A 16,277-nucleotide genomic window follows, 5' to 3' on the forward strand; every position below is an offset into this window, starting at 1 on the left:
GGGGAGACGCAGACATGACCGCAATAGACGCCAGATGATTCGCGAGGAATCAAAAGCGCCGGGTTGGTGGCAGCACAGATTTGACGTCAAAAAGATCAGCAACCAGCTGTTCCAGGACTCCGGGTTGTCCATTTGAAGACTGAAACAGGCCACAGACAGTCAAAAGCCACAGTGGATTCAAGTGAGGCCCCGAGTATCCAGCCCGCTCAAGGCCGTGTCGACGCCGGTGCGTTCATGTGAGCTCCTATCATGGTGATCCAGAGGCCGGGTGCGCAACGAGCGACAATGTCGGCAAGGGGGCCCCCCATTGTCTTTGGACCAAGGAACCCGCTGTCATGAGAAAAGAGGCCATGAAAATGGCAAGATGATGGTGCGGCGGCGCCGTTTGAGTCGTTCCAGATGCGTCGAACTTGGCCGTCGCATGTGTCCATATGATTTGAAAAGACCCGAAAGCCACAATGCGAGGATGAGACGCAGAAAGCCAGAGAAAGCCGCAATGCGTTGATCATGGTGGTCCAGTGCAACTGAGGCGTGGCAGCAGGTTCGGCAAGATTGACTTTGTCGGCAACGGCCGGGAAATCATTTACTCGCAGGACTCCGACCCATACAACTCCGTCGCGGACGTTATGCACAGTACATATACTGGTATCGGAAGGAACCATAGGTTGTAGTTCCTTGAGCGTATGCGACTTTCTCCCGCAATCCGGTGGTTTCAGAGCCATTGATGCGGGATGCATGCACACTTCGTCGACCGTGATCTGTCGTTAACGTCATGAAACATTATGAAAAAGCGTAAAGTGTCAATACCACTGTTGCGCGAGGTTTTCAAGGCGGAGAGGAGACTTAGTGAGAAGTTGGCACTACTGCTAATCAAGGGATTAGGGACCATTTCACCATTGACAAGCGTAAGGGTAACACTCATCCTCGTATCTGATATGAAGGCAAACATGCAGTTTGAACGTTGCACACCCGAGCATCCACATTGAAATCCGTTGTGGGTGAAGAAGTCCGATAGATATCGGCAGAAAAGCCTGGAATCGCATGGTACATTGCTTCACTGCGTCCAGCTGAGGTCGGAGACTGAGTTGCGTGTCCTGGACCACCATTGGCAGGCACACGAAACGGTTGAGGGAGATGCGCGAGCCGAGCTGTCATGAAATGGCACTACAATGTGGGTGGCGTCAGCGTCGGCGCGGCGCGGTGCGTTCTGTTTAGCCAGGTCTCCGCACCCGGCGAGTACAGTGGTGACGAAATTGCGGTATTACGAAAGTTCATAGGTCTAGTACATGGAGCCGACAGTTTCGGATGAACTCGTAGAGTCCAGGAGCGCATGAGACGTGCCCCGTATCCGGTGGCCAACTGCGCTAGTCGGTCAATAGTCGGTAGAGGCATCTCGTCGAACGTAGCTCCGTAAGCTACTGAGTATCGAGGTTGTTGCCAAGCGAAAGCTCTCCTTACGGGTATGTTGACTGGCTTATGATCAGTCATTCTGCCAGCAAAGTAAGGTGTAAAGTTATGGTTCGAGTGACGACTCCAAGTCGACGAGCGCGGTAGAAGCGCCCAAGGCGAAAATGCGTGTAAACGTCATTACTAATTGCGGAAGTGCTTCTTCAACTCGTGTATACTCGTACACTAACCACGTTGATTTGTCATCGTATGTATCGTAACACAACATCAAGCGTTCGACCGGACACTCCGAACACCTTCGCTGACGATGCTCTTCTTGTCCAAGTCTTGCTCCTGAACTTCCTCCGATCCGACGGGAACCTCATCCGCGGAGATGTCGACCTCCTCGAACCTCGCGCACTCGAGCGCACCGCGAACGGGGAAGAGCAGGTTGAGCGAGTAATAGATGAGGGCGGAGACGCCAAAGCCGGTGAAGAAGGACATCTCATAGATACGCGTTGCTGCCAGGGGAACATCGCGGCCTGTCGCGCCGGCGAAGCCGACGACGTTGATGAGAATACCAGAAATGTATGCTGCGTATGCTCTGCCCAGCCATCAGATAATGAAACGTAAAGGATCGGACGAAAGACGGGATGCACGTACCGGAAGTTGATGCCGTAGGTATACCAGTACCAGCCATCCCTGCGCGCACGGTAGAGATCCTTGACGCTGTAGTGGCCCTTATGAATGACATAGTAGTCTGTAATCTGCAGACACTGTAAGCTACAACAACAAAAGGCAAGAATTGGATGGGCTTACCATAACACCCGCGATGGAACTCAAGAAGACGGAGTACGCCGAGAGATATGACGTGAAGCTGTTGCTGCTCTTCAGCAAGTTCCAAGGAAGCATGCACAGGCCGACGATTGCAGCGACGTATCCACCGCGACGAATGTTCTAAAGCGTGCAATAAGTATGACTACGTGGCAGTGGTGCGCGGATTGCGCGGCGACTCACGATGAAGCGGGGCATGAGGGCGGTCAGATCACAGCCTGCACTGATAGAGTTGGCGGAGATATTGGTTCCCAGCTGGAAGTGTGCCGTTAGCAAGACCACGCAGCCACCACCATGATCAACAAGACAAACCTGAGCGATGATGAAGGAAGCGGCGATGAACCAGACGCCGAACCGCGTGGCGTGACTGGGGTTCCCGTCCAGGAATTTGCCCAATAGGTCGATAGGCGACCATACAGCCTCTCCGTAGATCGCTTGCGACGACGAACTGACAATCACGCCGAAGAAACTGACGATGGAAAAGCCAATGGGGACGGATATGAGCTGGGGTAGGCCCGCAGCGGACGGATGACGTGCGCGAGAGGCAAAGTCGGGAGCGTTCGTCACGAGCGTCGCCATATTGCTGATGCACGACATGATGCTGGATACCATGCCCCAGCCCAGTGCAGATCCGTGAAGGGTGCTGGGCTGGCGGATGATGGGGCCGACGCCATGCGCCTTGACGATGCACCAGATGAAGAACGTGATACCGGCGATGGGGACGACAATTGCCTTGAGCGTGAACAAGTGGCGACTATGCACGTTGTAGTCGGTAAGCGAAGTCCAGAAAAAAAAACAGAGTAATACACGCACATCTTGTGGATGGGGAACCAGATGGCTGGAAGCGAGATGAGCCAGAAGAGGAAGAAACACATGAAATCTCGTGTATTCGTTCCAGAGGACTCGGGCAGATGGTTGGCTACGAGGTCGGCAGATCAGAATTGGAGCATTGATAGGCTAGGAAAGAACTTACGGATGTTGTTGACCGAAGGCCACATAGCTCTTAGCATGACGAGCACACATGTTCCCCCGATACTAGCCTGTACACCGTACCATATGCTACGCGAGGTACGTCAGTGGGATGTCAGGTGCTCTCAATTGTGCCGGGCCGATAACTCACCATGCCATCGCGCCTCTGTTGAAGACACACCACAAACTTCCCCAGAGGCCGAAGCTCGTCCGCGCGACCACCGGGAACGTGACATGGAAGATGGCTCCCGGTCGTGCATTTGCGACGATGAACGGCGCGACAAGGCCGTAACCTATCCAGACGCAAATCCACGCTTGCCACCAGGAGAGGCCGAGCTGGACCATAGAAGAAACGATCATCCATCTGCGCAGGCATTTTAGTCAGTGATCGCAGTCCGGGGTGGGAACGAAGAATCGACGTACGTGTTGATGTTGAAACTGTCCGCTATCCAACTGCAAAGGGGGACACGTCCGACTCAGCACACTCCCCGCACACGGACCAGCAAGGACCCACAATGCGATGAAGTTCCAGTAACCCCATGTCCGTTTATCCTCAGGCACGGGTAGCAAGTCTTCATTCTGATGAGGTCATAGGTCAGTGATCTGTTTGAGCGCCATTGCCAAACGGAGCTACACATACCTGCAGGAAAGACTCGGAGTAAGTCAAGCCTTCTGCGTGGCTGACTTCGAGCTTCTTGATGATCCCCATCGCTGTCTTCGTGAAGGCGAGCACACACTCAGAGTTCGAAGGCAGTCGTGGACAAGACTGTCAGGGCTACCCCGCATCGGCCTCTTTTCTTTTCTTTAAGTAGCCGCGTTAGAGATAACGATGGCGGGAGATCGGGCTAGCGGACTTCCGAGCCCTCCTATTGGTGCCTTGTGTGCTTCTGATAAGTACACCACAGTCTCGTCGATAAGCTTGTTTGTTAGTGGCGCCTACATCGAGTCATACAAGTTTCTTTCAGTCCCTCGGGATGGGAACATATGAGCTGGAACTTACCCCTCATCGGTTTGAACGAGTGGAGCAGCCTGTGCTTACTTCTGTGATGCATGTCATATAATCGTAGGGCGAAAAACAAAGAAACAACCTGGTCAAAGGTCCAGCGCGTCTTCTGTCAAGCAGATTGTCTTGAATGAATGAGCGGTTACGCGGGGTTGCGGTGGCGCACGCGCTCAGCCCGCCTAGATAACGACTGTCAGATCGAGCGCCCTAGACTACTGCTGTATGATGAGCCTCGACCCCTTACGGCCTCCAAGCCTAAATATGCACCTCCAAGATACACTCGACTACTTCTCGAACCGGTGAGGCAAAGCTCCGTTAAGGGTCATGTATCATATCGCACCTTGAAACAGGTACCTGATATGGGAGATTGCGGGATGACGATAACCGGCCCTCGACAACGTGGCTCGTGAGGAGAAATGTAAACTGTGAAGCTTGTTGAGTTCAAGTGAAATCTATGAGACGAGGAGACACACCATTTGCAGAAGCGCTACCTTCTTCATGACATATCCGTTTGTCTAGGTCTCGTACCAGGTGCGTGCCGAGTCCGCAGTACTACCTTCGAAACTCAACCTTGCGGCTGCAATTTGACGCATTCGCCGGTCTCTAGGGTATTCAAGGGCCTCCACGAATATTTCTGGACATTTGCAGCGCAGCGCAGAAGCGGGATGAGGTACAGTATGTGCAGTGCGCGCGACACGTGGCTCCTGATGAAGAAGGCCACGCTGGCTCAACAGAACGCCTGATCATGAATGGCTGTGCACGCTGTGCGCATTGATGTTAATCCCGGAGACCGAACATTTCAAAATCGTAGAACACCAAGTACGTACGCTGGAGGGGAGTGAGTTCCCGAGCCTTGAAGTCCGCACAAGCGTCATGGTCTATGGTCGTCGGAGGACGCGCGGCCTCTGCGCCGTTGTGGACGGCGTAGCTACGGCCCCGTCTCTCCACCTGCAAGGATTCGAGCTAGACATTCAGCTCTTCAGCGTCACTTGGATGCGTTTCAACACATTGCACATTGATTGGGCGGCGAGCGCGCCTCCTATCCCGTTGCAGAGGTGCTGAATATCAGTGCCTACTCTGACGTCGGATGCACCGTGTGGTTGACCGCCGACCCGGACCACATGCTGGGTGTCCAGTGCGCAGTTTTTCTTGCGATTATCTCTGAAGCGCATGCTGACAGGACAAATGACGTGGATCCGCTAGTAAACGTCATGCGAACAGAGTGGCTTAGCGGTGAGATGCTGACGGAGCGCTGACGGCGTGAGCGCACCTGTGTTGCGATGAATGCGTAGCGGACGTTCTCAGGGAGAAGGGGAGTCGGCCCTGAGCGGCAGCCAGGAACACGCCCAAGCCTCTGGGAGTTGCTTGCTAAGTTGAGAGAGGAAGCTCTTCTCAGGGTGGCGCGGTGACGAGGCTAAAGGGCCACATTTCTAAGCAAAAGACCAGTGAACTCTAAGCGAGGATCAGGTACGAGGACATACCCTGCCGTGACACCCCGCTTCTTCGTAGACGGTCATTGTCATGGTCCGAGACAGGCGTTTCGTGCGAGCCACTTGCAGGAGAGAGGGTTGCAGACGATATGGCGGTGACCGTAGCCTTGCTCCACGTTTGCGACCAAGGCGAGTAATGGGGAAATAGTCATACACAAGCAATAGTAGTACATGTCCCAATGAATCCGTGCAATGCCGCAACTAAGAGATGAAGACTTTGCGCAAGTCTGTGAACCTACACCGCTGCTCGGGGTTGCGCGGGTCAGTGACCCACCCGTCATTCCTAGCGGCCATCTCTTCAAGAGCCTGAAACGTGGACAGGACGTCAATGAGCGCAATAGTTCCAAGGAGTACTAAGCCAGCGACCGGTCCTCAGCAAACCGTACGACTCACCTCCTTGGAGTATACCTGGCCGTTCGGGAACGCCATTGGCATGTTGTCTGCGTCCATAATCTTCCCCGTTATTCTGCACACAATTGTAGAGTTTAAGTGGTGGCTGAACGGTACCTCCTTGGCGAGTTGGCCGAGGTCGGGATTGCATGTCGGACAATCGACGTTCCGCGTCTCGTGTGAGTAGCACGCGGGCAGCTTCAGGGACGCTAGTCCAGCATACATGGCGAGATGTAGCAGCGGCTCGGTCGGAAGAGTGCTGAGGTGGTAGATAGCCATGCGGAAGGATTGGATAAGAGACGTCCAACGCGAAGGGTCGTATAAGCGCTGAAGACACAGAGGACAGTCAGCGCTCCGCCCGTAAGGGAGACGATGACGCGTCAAGGTCATGATCGGGATGGTGCAGAACGTCTGCGACGTTGCCGTACATGAGAGCCGAAGCATGAGACAAATACGGGTGTGGCGGTCGATGAAACAAAGAGTGGCGTGCGGCCGAGAGACGCTCCTTAGGCGGGAGCGGAGCGCCATAGCGCGCTGCACCACCGCGACGGACACTCAGTATGTCCGCCAAGGCGTCGAAGGATGCGATTCGACGCAATCGATCTGCCTCTAGCGAGTCCAAACGCGTTTGACTTGGGCTGAATGGCGTACAACGGCAACGAATCATACGGGAGGCGAACTACGGCGACAAGAGATTACTCACTTTGTATGGCGAACAAGAGGTTGTAGGCGGGCAACAGAGTAATGCTGTCGCCTGCACAATCTGATGCTGGTGTGTGTCTTTCCACGGCAACAGATGCTTCCTAGAGTATGCAATGGCTTCGACACTCTTGCGGGCTCTAGCGAGTTCAATGTACTCCTGTAGTCGGAGATCAAACTCTAGTGTGTTCTGAGAAGTAGAGTCAGCGAATTGCTATACACGATACGCCACGGATACTACCTTGAGTTTTCGGAGTGCCGCCTTGTTCTCGCTGCACCACGTCAGCGCCTCTGTACAGCTCTTGCGGTTGAGGGCATCTTCTATCCTCCGGATGTCGGAGAACAGGTCTATATCGACTAATTTCTGACGGAAAAGATTTATTTTAGCCAAAGTAACGGCGAGTGGCGGGGTGACCTTAGACCTCTATGCCCTTCTGCTCAGCGATTATGCGCGCGGTCTTCTCCTTGCCATTCCGCAGTGACCAATCGACAAGCCAGCGATCAAGTCGCACATCAGCCCACCGGGCAAATTCGGGTGAGGAGACAGATTCGAGTTCCTCCACGGATCCTAAGTGCTGGAGCCGCTCGCGAATTACGGTCAACGTTGGTGTACCCGCGGTGTCTTGCATATCCGATAGCTACAATTGCGGGATTTCAACGTTTCAACGTGGTTTCACAGTGGAATGACTCTCAAACCTTGCGCTTGAGGCCTTCCACACGAGAGATCATGTTGTCGATGGCCCTGACTGTCGCGTCGCCGTCGGAGCCATACGCGTCCTTCTTGGCGAGCTCGTTGGCCGTGTTCTGAACCGCGCCCATCTCCTTTTCTATGGACTTTTGAGAGGTGCGGAAGACCTTGCGGTAGTTCTCATATGGTACCTATAGTCGCCCTGTAAGTATCGTGCCACCGATAGGGCCGTTCCGCGCAACTTACCCGCGCAAAGGGCTGCTCGAAGAGCATCACACCTTCGGAATTGAGCTTGTTGTAGCTCATGATGTCGGTCGTGAGTAGCGCGGTGGATCCCTGCGGACTGAATGCTTAGAGACGGGGGCGTTTGTCTTTGACGGTCAAGTCCAAGACGTCCGCGACAGCGTCACCGTGGCGGCGTGGCCCAGAACGCCGAGTCACATGGTCCATAGCCGTTTTCAGCCGCGGACGCTCGGCAAATCCCGAGAGCATCTCCTCCTTGACTGTATAGAGCTTGGTCGCATTTAACATGTTTAAAAGCTTCAATTATCTGCTTCAAACTGTTCAACCTCTTGGTATGTCCTCGTCGGAATTGCATTGCACTGTCCAACCAGTGGAAGCGCCGGGAATCCGAATCGCGGGCGGTTCCACAACCCTCTAGTATGCGAGCAAAGACAAGTCACACTTCATTGACCTTTGAGTCTCCATGGTATTGATATTGGTGACTTATGGCGCTCTGTGCTGACTACGGTCTGATATCGTAGGGTCACGTATTACGGCAGCGACCGGGTCGACTGTGTCCGAGTCGCATCTGCCTGAGGTCGTTGGCGGCGGCGGAAGTACTTACATACCTGTAGAATGCTTTGGGACACTTGAAACACAACTCGCGCCAAACAGCAGGTCGTGACCAGCCCCAACACTTCTGCGTTCTTTGATGCGTTTCGCTGGTCAACATACACGAGGCGTGCGACAACGATGAATGCGTCTTCGCATTGCGCTTCTGGTATCCCTTTATATCTGGCATGATGAGATGCAGAAGCTCTCTAGGTCATTTGTTCTTCTCGTTCTCGCAGCAAGACCCGCTCGTTCTGAAGTAAGTGTCAATTCGATCGTGCTCTCTGTGCCCATTGACTCACCACATCTTATATCAGGTCTTGCGTAAAGGTTGCGGTACTGAATTCCAGAGAAACGAGAGCCTCGTGTGAAAAATCACGCGGAATGCGGTAAGCGATGACTTGAATGCGAGTTGCCCACGAGCTTTGTTGATCTCTCCAGATGAGATATTCCAGGTCCTCTACGTTCCTGTGAGATCGGACAGTTCCTCCGTGTACGACATAGACCACAGACTAATTTATCTCCGATATGAGGTGGGTGGCGGGTGGTCGCAACTCGGCGAGCAGCCTCAATTCCTCTGCACCGTCATGACAGCGCCTAAATTTTCTTTTTTTTTGTTCCATGTTCTTGTATTTGGAGACACACTCAGTGTTCAGTTAAGAGGGAAGCATTGCAGCAACCCGCCCAACGGCCAGACACAGCTTACATAGTCAAAGAATGCGCCCAACATTGTTGCCGGCGGTCCATCGCTGAAACAAGTCCACTCCGAGATGTCCGCTCTCCTACGGCTGGACTTGCGTCGGGACATTTTCTGGGTGTCCTCACCCACCTCACTCCCTGCCCTGACCATAAACTGAGACGCCTCACGGCAAAATGCTCGGATCCTCCTAGTCATCCATACGGGTCCCCTGAACGGCTATGCTTCGCCACACGAAGGCTAAGTGTCACCTCGACGTTCTCGCTGTATATATACCCCTGCGACATGGACTACGGTCAGCACAAACCAGCAGCCTCTGCTCGACACAACCTACACACCCCTCGCCTCATCCACCAGTAGACTCCAAGATTCCCCTGCCATGAACCCCTACGGACAAGGCCAGTGGCAGCAACAGGGCGGCGGCGCGCCCTCGCTCTTCGGTGCACTTCCTTCCGCTTCCCCGTCAGCATCGGCTGCAATCCAGGCCGACAGCGTCACGTTTCAGTTCGTCAACTTCAAGAGCACCATCCTCAACTCCTCCATCATCGGCCCGCAGCAGCGCACGCTCTACCGCGTTGTGACGGAGGCGACCGCGCCAGCATGCACGGTCCTCAAGGACAACGAGAGCAGGAGCGCTGCCATGGTGCAATGGCAGCCGAACGCGACCGTGGAAGTCCGGAGCATCGCGGCGCAGCAGCGCGTCCGTGACTGGCTGAGGCTTTCGTCGGACCAGAGGTGCGTCGACTTTGAGCAGTTGCTTCTGCGCTCTTCTTAGTCAACTCTCCTGTGGTGCTACGAGCGTACTAAGAATATGCATGGCGCAGCCGGAGAGTCATGGAGGTCAATGGCGTGAAATACGCATGGGCGCCGATGCAAGGATTCATCTGCGTACGTCCTCGTGCTCCGTTACCTCCGCCGTCCCTGAATGCCGTGCCCGAGACAGATGTACAAGGTCAACACCAGCACCCCCCGAGTGCTCTGCCGCATCGCTCGCGTGCCGAACTCGGTCACGCTCGAGCTCAGTCAGGAAGCGATGCAGCTAAGCCTTCTTGAGCCCGCGCTCGTTGCGACTGTCCTGCTAAGCAGCGGTGCGAGCATTGACTAGATCCCGAATCCCGCTCGATGCTGTCTCAGAGTCTAGTACACTGTACAGCCACACGTGCAACGTATTTTCTTTGATCATCGATCATCTTGGTCTTGTGTCACACCTGTATGTATTTGTTACCCTCGTATTCTTGCTATGTCTTCTAGCGATCTCTTCTCACCTGCTCCTCCACTGTATCACATAAATCCCTGCCTCCGGCATGTTTGCCTCTAGACTAGCCTAATAGATGTCGCATGTACCTCGCTGTCCTCGCTTTCTAGTAACGGTTATCTGTATGCATATATTTTTCGTGACTGTTCATTGTCGTCCATGCTCGCGTTCTCTTTCACATGTCGGACCGCTAAACTTGGGTTCGTCAAGTTGCAGTGGTACGATATCCAGCGCCGCCGAGATTGCTCATTGCACCGAATGATCTGTCCCGACCGCAAACCAGTGCGGTTGATGTGTTCGCTATTCAGTCAATCCCAACTCTGTGTTGACGACTCAAATCAGATAGATCATCATCTCGCATTGACCACAGACCTCTATGAATAAACGAGTCGGAGCACATCCTTTGTATTGTGGAGACGGGGATAATATTTGCCCAGGAATCGAAGCTCGACAGCCTAAGGGCAGCCTAAGCCCGAGCGTGCCATAATCGACACGACTCAGACTGACATCCCAAACAGCATCTCGTGCATCTCGTGCTCCGAGGCTCAAAATTTCAACCCTCTGCCAGCCCACTGGAACGTCTTCCCCTTCACGACCGGGAAACCGCCCAGCAATCAGCCTGCATCAGCTTCTCTGACCCACTCTTCAGCCTTCCGCCTGCATAGAGACGAAGTTTTCCGCCTGCAACTCTGCACACCCCGCAGGTAACCCCGAGCACACCCCGCTGGAACGACAATCATGGCCATGATTCACGACGATATTGAGCCGGCCCTGAGCCTCACGTCCTCCACGGCACCGACTCCGTTATTTAAGATGTGCCTTGCGGGGAATAGGACTTATGGAGGTAGCTCACGCCGCGCCGGGCATTCACTCCCTCTATCCGTGATGCGCCGAACGAAACGTGGTCGAGGACATAACTTTCGTCGCGAGGCAGTCCGATATGCCGATATTCACGGGATGACCACGAGCGGCGCAGGCCCACCTCGCAACTCGCGTGGCGTTCTAGATGCAGATGTTTATAGAGATGATGTAGATGTACGCAGTACATACACTAGCTGAGTAAGAGAGTGTGGTTAACTAGCAACGTGTCCCGAATCAATAGTGCTGACCTAGTGTCGTCTCGTCATGTAGTCATGTCCATGGCAATCAGTGTCCGCCGCAATGGACGCGCTGGCGGCCTGTGCTAGCCAACGGCCCCATCGCCCCTCCAACCATACTATTCCCGCTTCCGACTCCGCACCCGCACCTCCCATCTCAGACCATGAATTGCTGCTGGATACCGGGGGTCGCCGCCGCAGTCGGAGATACGAGCGCATCGAGCCGCCATTCGTTCCGCAGCCGCTGGCACAGATTCTTGAACGTTGTCACCGAGCCCTTCTCGAGCGCAATCCCGATAACGGTCTCGTACCCCGCTGCAAGGCCGTCCGCCCGGCTCCTCGCACCCGGGAAGGACATCTGGCCCATGCGAGGCGTCCCGTGCATGGAGGGGGGGTAGCTAGCTGAGGAGCACGACGAGAACTCGACGCGGAAGCGAACTTGCTTCTGGACGATCACGGAGCCATCGTGGACGTCGTCCATTCGGCAGAGAAGCACGCTAAAGCCGCTCCTGTCCTCAACGGCAAGCGACACGCCGAAGTATTCGAGGAGCCGTATGGTCTCAGAGCGCGTGGTCGGAAGATCTAGCACCGAGTACAGCACTATTGATTGCACCTTCCAATGGAACAGGTTCGAGAACCAGCCCTTGAACTCGCCAACAGCCGGGGACATGCTCGAAGATGGAGGTGAGCCTGGCCGAGGGGATCCGACTGAGAAGGTGGGGCGCTTGTGTAGGACAGGCCCACCGTGGAAGTCCAGTGGCGGGGCTGAAAAGCAGTCAGCAACAAGCCATCGTAACCGACTATCGTTCGGAAGAGCTTACGTCGTCCCTTCCCGGCCTTCTTTCCTGGATAGTGCTGCTGGCCGTGACCGTTCTCGTGGATGAATACCACATTGCCCATCTCCTTCGACAAGGGAACGGAGTGTCCGAAGCCCAGACCTCCCGAGTTGCACGTAGAGTCCGGTTGCGATGTACGTGTGACGGACGCAAGCCCGTTCTCCTTGTTCTCAGATCCAGCCGGCTTGAACCAACCGCTCTGAGGATGATCTGGCATTGACCAGTTGCGACGTCCACCGTCGACGGAAGGTCGGTGTTCCGGTCTTGAGATGCGCGAAGGCAGCATACGATCGCCATCCGACATCGACCACTGCGCGTTCCCAGAGGATGCATAGGACTGTACGTGATCTTCCATGTCCACATCGGGACACCGAGGTGTTGTGAGCATCGGACTTCCGTGAGCGGCGCTGAGCATAGGATGAGGAGCAGCGGGAAGGGGCACAGGTGCGTGGATAACTCCAGGGTGAGAGACGGCATAATGAGACGCGCGCGTACTGGATCCGCCGTGAGTCGAGGACCCCACCGCGGGACGCTGGCCAGCCGCTGATTCGACATTAACCGTCTTGCGCTGCATTGGTGGAGGCATGTGACGCGGATGATGCAAGTCCTGGCCAACCTGGCTAGGGCCCATAGTCTGAGAACGAGCACGAGTGATGTCTGGGTTGGGCACGAAGGATGGCCGGTTCGTGAGTACAGCGGAATTCCTTGCGGCTTGAGGACGTGGCTTCTGAGGACGAGGACCAATAGGAGAAGGTGGGTGAGGGCGAGTAGGTGCATGTACGGTAGTGTTGATTGCAAGCCTTGGCTTAGGAGAAGGCGTGCGCGAAGGTGGAGGAGGCGCAGGGCGATCTGAGCGCAGAAGCGAGGACACAGGTATAGCCGGAGCACCTCGAGCGAGGTCCAAAGAGTGGCGGCCAGGCTTCGAGCGGGGAGCTGCGTACTGCTTGGTAATGACCTTTCCAGCCGTGTTGAGCACCTGGTCGAGGTCCATGAGAATTCCATGCTCTTCCATCGCCTGTTCGCGATGCTTCTGCAGAAGGAAGTAGAAAGCCTTAGCCAAGGTGCCGTAACCAGCAGGACTCAGGAGATCTAGCCGAATGCTTTCGATGTCGGCGTGGCGACCCCAGATGACACAGAGAGACTCGAACAGGTCACGATCGATGTGCAGTGCAGACGGTAGAGGCTTAGCCAATTCCGAGACAGGAGGTGCTGAAACATAGGTGATGCCAGGGGTCTGGCCGTCGAGCCAAGGATGAGCCAAGATCTCGGCCATCTGGATCGACTAGTGATCAGTATTACCAACAAACGAGCGAATATCGACACTCACCGTGATGCGTTTGTTGACATCGACAACAAGCATCCGACACAGGAGATCCTTCGCCAATGGGTCCACGAAGCTCGGCATGTCGTACTTGCCGGCCTTCACTTTCGTGAGCAGAGTACGCACATTCTTGTCGTCGAAAGGAAGACGCCCAGTAAGCAGAGCATATAGGATGACGCCGCAGCTCCAGATATCAGTAGCCGTCCCGCAGTACTTGTGGCCGTTGACGATCTCCGGGCTAGCATAGTGTGGACTGCCACAGCTAGTCTCCAACTGCAACGTGGGCGGAGCGAAGGCCGCCATGCCCCAGTCTGCGATCTTGATGAGCGGCGGGTTGAGCGAGTGGATGAGGATGTTCTCCGGCTTGAGGTCACGATGAATGATGGAGAAGGTATGCGCGTAGTTGAGGCCATAGACGATCTGCTTGAAGTACGCCAACGCCTCAAGAGGGGGCAATCGGCCGCGGTTGACAAGGAAGTCGAAGAGCTCGCCGCCTTCAACGTACTCAAGGATGAGGTAGAGCTCCTTCTCGCCCTCGTAGACGTCGTATATGCGCATGATGTTCGGATGGTTCATGAGCTTCATCATGATGATCTCCCTGTCGATGCCGAGGCGCTGCTTCTCCGCCTTAGCCTGCGCATTGGACGAGTTGCGCGAGGAGAGGAAAGGCTGGAGCGGGAGGATCTTGATAGCAGCGAGTTGACCAGTACGCCGGTGCCGGGCGATCTTGACGCGCCCGCTGGCGCCCTTCCCGACGCACTCGCCGATGATCCAGGGGCCGACATACTTGGCGTCATCCGGGTATTCGAATGCGTTCGAACCTGCGGCGGCCTTCTCCTTCTGCCAACGGGTGCCGAGGGGGGTCGCATACTTGACCGGCGGTGCGCGGGGAGGGCTTGCGTCCACGGAGGACGACATGTTGAACTGAACACTGTGAGAAGAGAAACCTAGGGATTATGGGGGATAGTAGAATAGTTGCTCGACGTCGACGTCGTAGTAGAAGTGTTGCCCGCCGTCGTCGCCGTCGACAAGAGGTGGGTACTAGTTGGATAGCGGTGTGGTGTAGTGGTAGAAGTGTAGTTCGTCGCCGTTGTCGCCGACCAGCACGACCAGGAGGTGGTACGGAGGAAAGCCAACGTCGAGGTGTCGCGGCCCCAGGACTACCGGTGACGCCGGACAAACAACACGCAAACAACGCGACCGAATAACCACGTGTAGCCGATGCGGCACCCAGGCCGAGCTGCAGGCTGAGGAATAGGAATATGGTATCAACAGCTGTTCACGATGCTATAGTTCAATTGGTCAGGAATATACAACGATGCAAAAGTCCCAAGGAGCGTGCCAGATAAATTAGGGAACCATACAGTAGTCGAGAAACGTCAATACCTCCGTGCATTATACAAGAATGACGGCCAGCAACAGGGCCATGAGAACGATGATAAGAATCACAATGCACCAGCCGGACTTCGTTTCTGGCGCGACTGATCAATGTCCAAGAGATAGAGCCAGGAACTGGAAAACGTACCCTCGGTCTGCCGGATGAACTTGCGCATCTTGCGCATGGCTGTGCTCAACTTTGCGTCCGAATGGTCAACGCCTCGCTCGAGGTCATCGAGCATCCTAGCAAGCATCAGGTCAATCGTTCAGTGTGCAACGATTTGGGAAGTATATAGGAGGAGGCACGCACTCGTTATGCTCTCCAATCTCGCGGCCCATCAAGCCCGCCTGCTCGTGAATAGTGTTCAGAGTCCCAGCAATGGTATCGATAGTCTCGTCTTGCTGCCTCATCATGAGCTCCTGCTCTTGCCTCGCCCACTCAGCCTGCGAGTCTTCGGGCTCCGGAGCAGACGCGAGCGCGTCCGCTGCGGCGCGTGAGGAAGGACCGAGCATAGAAGTCGGTCGTGAGCGGCGGCCGTCGTCCACTTCCCCGCGCATCGTCTAGGAACAAAACAACCCCAGAATCAACATTCTGATACGTGGACAAGGACGGAAGGGGACAAGAAGACACACCAAGGCTCGAGACATACCTCGATTTCGCGGCGAACATGGCCGACATACCGTCGCCGCTCAATGACCTGGGACTCCTCCAGCCCAAACTGCCTTGCACCGGTAGTCTCGACAACACTGGCAATTCCGAGCATGAGGCCAAGTCAAGATGCGTCTTTGAGGTGCAATTACTCACTTCACACTCTCCTCCAAGTCCTCCAAATCCGCCTCCAGCGCCGCGAGTGTAGCTTTCAGCTTTTGGTGCATGCGCGCAACGCACGTAATCAGCGAATTAATAACGAGTAACAAACACAACGAAGCTACACGCACCTCATTGCGAGCCCACACAAGCTCTTCGCTATCCTCCCTCGCAGTGCTGCGGATACGCAAGAACGACGCGCGCAGCGTCGCGGCCGCTTGCAGCGAAGCCTGGATCTCCTGCTGCACCGCGTCGTACGGATCTGTCGACATTCTTCAAGTTCAACCACCGGAGAACGTGAGGTCGTAGATTGGGGACTAGGGAACACGAGGCCGCGCGCAGCTTCGAGCTCAGGCACTTATAGAGTACAGAGGGTCCGAGTCCGACAGGGCGTAGTCGAGACTGGGGGTACGTGTCGGGCCCACGTCAAACGAAATCCAGCTTCCAAAAGAGTGTAGTCGAGCAGAGCAATGCAAGTTGCGACTGGGTCTAGCAATAGGTCGAGTAGTAGTAGGGAGACAAGTCGGAGGCGGCGATGCTCGGACCGGTGGGAGAGAAGGGCGTTGAGTAGCGCTCTCGCTTACAGTGGCGGC

At 55.3% G+C, this 16,277-nt stretch overlaps 5 protein-coding genes across 5 annotated transcripts; 1 reads left to right on the plus strand and 4 right to left on the minus strand.

Moving 5' to 3' along the window:
- Positions 1-1,674: 1,674 nt before the first annotated feature.
- On the minus strand, positions 1,675-3,898 carry L226DRAFT_461768 (NCS1 nucleoside transporter family; the record flags this gene model as incomplete). The annotated part of the gene is made up of 11 exons (XM_067675678.1): positions 1,675-1,990; positions 2,050-2,153; positions 2,206-2,343; positions 2,404-2,475; positions 2,533-2,974; positions 3,034-3,139; positions 3,194-3,279; positions 3,341-3,553; positions 3,613-3,642; positions 3,704-3,768; positions 3,830-3,898. 11 exons carry the CDS (start codon positions 3,896-3,898, stop codon positions 1,675-1,677), a joined length of 1,641 nt encoding a protein of 546 aa, XP_067536028.1.
- Positions 3,899-5,715: 1,817 nt separating this feature from the next.
- On the minus strand, positions 5,716-7,847 carry L226DRAFT_534366 (uncharacterized protein). Its single transcript, XM_067680654.1, has 7 exons — positions 7,706-7,847; positions 7,468-7,650; positions 7,194-7,409; positions 7,013-7,135; positions 6,776-6,961; positions 6,076-6,399; positions 5,716-5,988 (listed from the first exon to the last, which is right to left on the minus strand). The coding sequence occupies exons 1-7, from the start codon at positions 7,763-7,765 to the stop codon at positions 5,884-5,886; spliced, it is 1,197 nt and encodes a 398-aa protein (XP_067536029.1). The 5' UTR covers positions 7,766-7,847; the 3' UTR covers positions 5,716-5,883.
- Positions 7,848-9,369: 1,522 nt separating this feature from the next.
- L226DRAFT_462090 (uncharacterized protein) lies at positions 9,370-10,095 on the plus strand (the record flags this gene model as incomplete). The annotated part of the gene is made up of 3 exons (XM_067675697.1): positions 9,370-9,725; positions 9,815-9,878; positions 9,934-10,095. The coding sequence occupies 3 exons, from the start codon at positions 9,370-9,372 to the stop codon at positions 10,093-10,095; spliced, it is 582 nt and encodes a 193-aa protein (XP_067536030.1).
- A 1,353-nt stretch (positions 10,096-11,448) lies between these two features.
- Positions 11,449-14,417, minus strand: L226DRAFT_507288 (Pkinase-domain-containing protein; the record flags this gene model as incomplete). Its single annotated transcript, XM_067678122.1, has 4 exons — positions 11,449-12,107; positions 12,164-12,634; positions 12,899-13,451; positions 13,506-14,417. 4 exons carry the CDS (start codon positions 14,415-14,417, stop codon positions 11,500-11,502), a joined length of 2,544 nt encoding a protein of 847 aa, XP_067536031.1. The 3' UTR covers positions 11,449-11,499.
- Positions 14,418-14,741: 324 nt separating this feature from the next.
- Positions 14,742-16,275, minus strand: L226DRAFT_534368 (uncharacterized protein). Its single transcript, XM_067680655.1, has 6 exons — positions 15,816-16,275; positions 15,682-15,740; positions 15,527-15,623; positions 15,187-15,437; positions 15,025-15,119; positions 14,742-14,971 (listed from the first exon to the last, which is right to left on the minus strand). Exons 1-6 carry the CDS (start codon positions 15,954-15,956, stop codon positions 14,895-14,897), a joined length of 720 nt encoding a protein of 239 aa, XP_067536032.1. The 5' UTR covers positions 15,957-16,275; the 3' UTR covers positions 14,742-14,894.
- Between the last annotated feature and the right edge of the window lie 2 nt (positions 16,276-16,277).

Source organism: Lentinus tigrinus (genome assembly GCF_003813185.1).
Source record: "Lentinus tigrinus ALCF2SS1-7 unplaced genomic scaffold L226scaffold_10, whole genome shotgun sequence".
Lineage (NCBI taxonomy): Eukaryota > Fungi > Basidiomycota > Agaricomycetes > Polyporales > Polyporaceae > Lentinus > Lentinus tigrinus.